This window comes from Nannospalax galili, unplaced genomic scaffold, assembly GCF_000622305.1.
Source record: "Nannospalax galili isolate Female #2095 unplaced genomic scaffold, S.galili_v1.0 scaffold617, whole genome shotgun sequence".
Taxonomy (NCBI): domain Eukaryota; kingdom Metazoa; phylum Chordata; class Mammalia; order Rodentia; family Spalacidae; genus Nannospalax; species Nannospalax galili.
Genome location: NW_008341872.1, coordinates 1,206,150 through 1,211,443, shown reverse-complemented (window position 1 = coordinate 1,211,443; position 5,294 = coordinate 1,206,150). Strand labels below are relative to the sequence as shown.

Here is a 5,294-nt window from a genome sequence, read left to right as displayed (position 1 = left end):
ATGGCTCAGCAGTTAAGAACACTGGTTCTTGAAGAAGACCTGGGTTCGAATCCCAGCACCCACATGGCAGCTAACAACTGTATATAACTCCAGTTCCAGGGGATCGAATGCCCTCTTCTGACCTCTGTGAGCATTGCACAACACAGGCACACTTACATGCATGCAGACAATATACTCATACACATTAAAAAATTGAAAAATTTTAAAAACAATAATATTTTAACATACTGTACTGGAGTTACTTATATACCTTATTACATATTCTTTGCAGTCAAATTCTACAATTCTACATGGTATGATTATTCCCTCTCCCACACCCCAAACTCACTAATGATTCTGTGATCAAGATAAATATAAAATTTGTAAATTCACTCTTCTACATTTTAGAATGATCTAACTGCTAAAATAAATACTCCTAATGTTAAGCTCTAATAGTGTAACATCATACCTTTTGGATTTCCTTGGGTAGTGCATGCATGGGAATGTGACGATCCATAATTCCCCAAGAGAGCACTGGAGAAGAACAGTCTAGAAACAACAATGGCAAGAGTCAGAATTCACATGATGAGAAGGAAGTTCAAATTAAAATGAGTTATAAATTCTTCAGCGTATCTGGGAGGAATGGAAATAACTATTTGAACAGATGTTTGTTTCATCAACTCAATGTTGAAAGGTACAACTGAGGTCTCCTCAGTTAGTTACTGAGCTGCTCAAGCAGGAAGTTAGAGCAATTACTGAATTATACACCCATAGAAGGGTGTTTTCTGTTTTCCAGAACTTCATAAACTAATAGTAATTTCCATTGTGGCTTACTAATGATTTGTTTTTCAACAGAATAACTGTAAAATTTTAAATAGACTCATTTATTTCAGTATTCTAAAAAAAAAAAAAAAAATGGTTCTTTTTTTTCCTGAAAAGCTGTAGAAAGATTTAATACCTAAACACAGTATTTTAGTTCAGGAAAGAAAAGCAATTGTTACAGCAAGGTTTAAGTGACAAAGTACAGAAAACTTACCTACAGTTACTAGGCTAGCTGTGATATGCAGGTACAGAAGAGTCACCAGTGCATCAGGGACCAAGAACAAATTTATCACAGAACCAGTTTTATCAGAGCTGGAGACTGGTGCAATTCTATCTGGATTTTTATTTTAAAAAGATTTTCCTTTTTAACTATTTTTTGATTTATTCTTTTTATGTGTGCAAGTGTATTGCCTACATGTATGTAAGTGCACCCATGTCACGCAATGCCCGACGAGGTCAGAAGAGGGCTTTGGATCCCCTGGAACTGGAGTTATGGACGGTTGTTAGTTGTCACGTGGGTGCTAGGAATCAAATCCAGGTCCTGTGCAAGAGCAGCCAGGGCTCTTACCCACTGAGCCATCTCTCAAGCCCGATTTTCCTTTTTTAATAAAAATTATTCAATATAAAACTCTACTACTACTTTTACATAACAGATAACAGAGGAGTCTTTTCTTCTTCCAAATCCCTTCCAAATATCGGACAAAGAATACCTAGTCCAAGTTTATGAATATAAAGTTTTTTCTATCTACCTAAATAGTAGAGAAGGTCTGGAGAGAGAGCTCATTGGGTAAAGCACTTGTTATTGCAAATGTAAGGACCAGAGTTCAGATGCCAGCATCCATATAAATACTGGACTGGTATAGAGGCCCACCAGTAATCCCAGCCTGGGGAGGCAGAGACCAGGGAGCCTCAGAGAAACTGGGTAGCCAGACTAGTTAAACTGGCAACCTCTGGGTTTAAGTGAGAGGGTTGAAGGTAGAGAATGATCAAAGACATCTGAACACACATACATGCCCATACATATACACACACACACACACACACACACACACACACAACATACACACACGTGTACACACACACGAATAGAGAATGATAGGGCCAGGATGGTAAAGTGGGGAGGTACAGCAGATTCAGGTGACAGACACAAATTTTACAGCAGGGAAGTAAGCCTAATTCTGATAAACAAAGGTAAAGGATAACGATCTACCTTTCAAATTGGGGTGGGAAGTTAGTGAGGGCTTCCTAAGGTTGTTTTCCTTTGGTCAGGGCAAGGACAGAGGCGATAAAAATAATAGAGGTATTGTTTTTGTAAACTGTTCAAGTACTGGTGGAAGAAAGAGTCCTCATCCCTGTGTTAGCCCAAACATTCCTCATTTCACTGAGTTGCTATTTAAAACAAGTATCTAATGAGCTGTCTTCCCACATAAAACGTTAAGACAATGTGTGTGTTTGGTAGTGTTAACTGAGGTCAACCATGGGAGTAAAGTTTATGTCGACATGGGCCCAAGTGACCAAGAACATAATCTGATGTTTGGCTTAGTGTCACAGTCATGTGGCAAGAAACCAGGAGGCTCACTGACCTCAATTATGCCATTTTGCACCATCAGTAAACTGAAATAACATCTTCAGCTCCACAAGGAGTGCTTGTCCCTAAAATTACCAACAAATCTCCTTTTAAAGTATCATCCATGGCAGTGTGAGAGAACATAGAGAACATGATTCTGAATGATGGCATGATGGCATTAAACGCAAGGTGTCAGTGGGACAGCTTTTCATTAGTACCTTCACTGTGACTCTACTCCAACTTAGGCCTGCCTGACTGTAGTGACCTATATTGGCAGGTTTTATGAAGGAACAATTTAAAATACCCTGCTAAGGAGAAAACGCTCCAAAATACGGGGGGGGGGGGGGGGACGACTAAGCATTAAAATGCATATCACAGCAGATCTTACAACGAGATTAAAAAATCCACTTTTTAATACATCCAATATATGTTCATTACATGTTTATCTCAAGAATATTAGCAACTTGTCATATAGAGGTCTTTAACATCATTTGCTATATATTCTTTTACTGATTATCTTAAATTGGGGTAGTAGTGTGTGGTAGCTAATTGTTTTCCGGTAGACAAGAAAATAGGTACACTACCTTCCATAATGTTTGTTTTTTTTTTTTGTTTTTTGTTTTTAAAAGATTTTATTATTTTTACTTTACATGTGTGTGTTGCCTGCATGTGTGTAAGGGCACCCGTATCCTGCAAAGCCCCTGGAGGTCAGAAAAGGGTGGTTGCTTCTCCTGCAACTGGACTTACAGATGGTTGTTAGATGCCATGTGGGTGCTGGGAACCGCACCCAGGTCCTCTTAAAGAGCAACCAGTGCTCTTAACTGCTAAACCATCTCTCCAGCCCCAATGTTTGCTTTTCTCACTGTCTATATTTTAAGGAAATGGCTTCCAAACCTTTAAGAAAAGCCCATCTGCATCTCTATAAAGATTTGCGTACCTATGAGAGGAACAGAGGAAGAATTCACAAATACTTAAGTTTTTCAAGAAAGAGAGGGTTCTCTTTCCCTTTTGGCAACAGGGAAAACTTGTCATTTTATATTTACCCATCTTTTACTTTGCCTGTTTTTGGTCTTTCCCATTACAGTCACGTAGACTGTCCTTGGCAAAGGTGCGGTGGGTGACACGTGGCTGCAGCTACGTGGGTGTTTGTGAACCTTCTCTGCGACACGGGTCACGAGAAAGACGTGTTATTTTAATTGCAGAAACGTCCTGATGGATCATTTCCGATTCTTACAGCCGGGTCACGCCGGGTCAGGAACGCCCGTTCGGCTTTCGGGCTCTTCTGCACAGTGCCATTCCCTAGGCGTGAATCAGCCCGGTGCAGGCCTCGGGCGGGGACTGCGGGAGCATTTTCCTAAGGGAAGCGCTCGGCAGATCGCGGCCAGCCCCGCCCCGGCTTTTGCCGGTCCAGGCCGGTCCCAGGCGCATCCCCTCAGCCTCCCCGCCCTCGCCTCCGCCGGAACTGCGGCCCCCGACCAGAGGAAAGCAGCCTTCCCTCACCTAAGCCCTCGGCTCCTTGGGGTGAGAAACGGCTTCCCCAGTCTCCCGGGCGACCGCTGCACGTCGGTCTGACGTCAGGGCGCAGTGATGTCACGGCCCACGCCTCTCGCCGACGCGGAAGCGGAGCCTCCTTTGCATCACCTGGGGACCCGGGTGCAAGCCTAGCGGAAGCGGGGTGCCGGTGGCGGGGATCGGAGGAAAGGGCGGCATTGCGCACGAGGCTGTGACGAGGAGGAAAGGGGAGCGACAGGGACGGCGGCCTGGCGTCCAGGCTGCTGAGGAGGTGGGGGGAACTGTGCGGGAGTGGGAGAAGCCGTGCCGAGTGGGGGCCCGGACCTCTCAGACCCGTGTGGTGGTCACAGCAGGCAATCATTGTTCTGGAGCAGAGGAAAGATGCTGTAGCGGTCATGGATGTATGGGGAAGCATTGTTCTGGGTCATTCGGCGAGGGCAGATTAATTGGGAAAAGACCTAGGAGAATTTCATTCTGCTCCAAAGATGAAGGGCTTACTTAGTTCAGAAAGTGTTTGGAGATGTGCTGCTCCCCAACACTTTAGTGATGGAAGACCTTGGTTCTTTACACATTGATTCCCCATCATACATTAGTTCATAAAACAAATATTGATGACCTACTGCGTGGCAAGCAACCAGGATAAGATAATCCTCAGGGACTAACCCAGGGCTTTGATTAGTGACTTGTTCAGAGTCCAGATGTTTCCTTTTTCAGGATCATATGTGGTCCAGAGTGCTGTTCCTGTAAGAACTAAACACCATGACAGATGACATGGGATGACACCATGAACTACTAAACACCTAATCATAAAAGTATAGTCAATACAAAAACCAGCAACAGCTGTTTATCAAGGAACTGGCATTATGTACTGTATATGATTGCATATATTATAGGACTAGGAACAGACTTACACCAGCATCACCGCGTACAGGTAACCAGGACTTTGACATCATTGGGTGATAGGAATTTTCATTCCTTTATAACATTCTGGGACCACTGAAGGGCCCATCATTGACCAAAACCTTCTATAGTATTAATAACGATGGTATTTACAGAGCACTAGTATACATGAAAGGCAACTTGCTGGCTCAGCAGTTAAGAACACTTGCAACTCTTGCAGGGAACTCAAGTTTGGTTCCCAGCACTCATGGCAGCTAACAACCCATCTGTAACTCCAGTTCCAGAGGATCTGACGCCCTCTTCTGACCTCCATAGGCACAAGGCACACATGGGGTACACATACATACATGAAGGCAAAACACTTGTACACACAAAAAGAAGGCACTAGGCATGGTGGAGCACATCTTTAATTCCAGTACTCAGGAGGCAGAGACAGGCAGGTCTCTGAATTTGAGCCAGCCTGGTCTGTGTAGCCAGTTCCTTGACCAGTCAGGGCTACATAGTAAGACCCTAT

At 43.7% G+C, this 5,294-nt stretch overlaps 1 protein-coding gene across 1 annotated transcript in view; it reads right to left on the bottom strand.

Moving 5' to 3' along the window:
• Lekr1 (leucine, glutamate and lysine rich 1) overlaps nt 1-4,241 on the bottom strand; it is a 203,544-nt gene extending 199,303 nt beyond the window's left edge. Inside the window, exons 1-2 of the mRNA XM_029565586.1 lie at nt 3,869-4,241; nt 449-528 (exon numbers count right to left, since the gene is read on the bottom strand). Coding sequence (XP_029421446.1) covers nt 449-528; nt 3,869-4,241 — 453 coding nt within the window. The remainder of the gene's footprint in view (nt 1-448; nt 529-3,868) is intronic.
• Nucleotides 4,242-5,294: the final 1,053 nt, after the last annotated feature.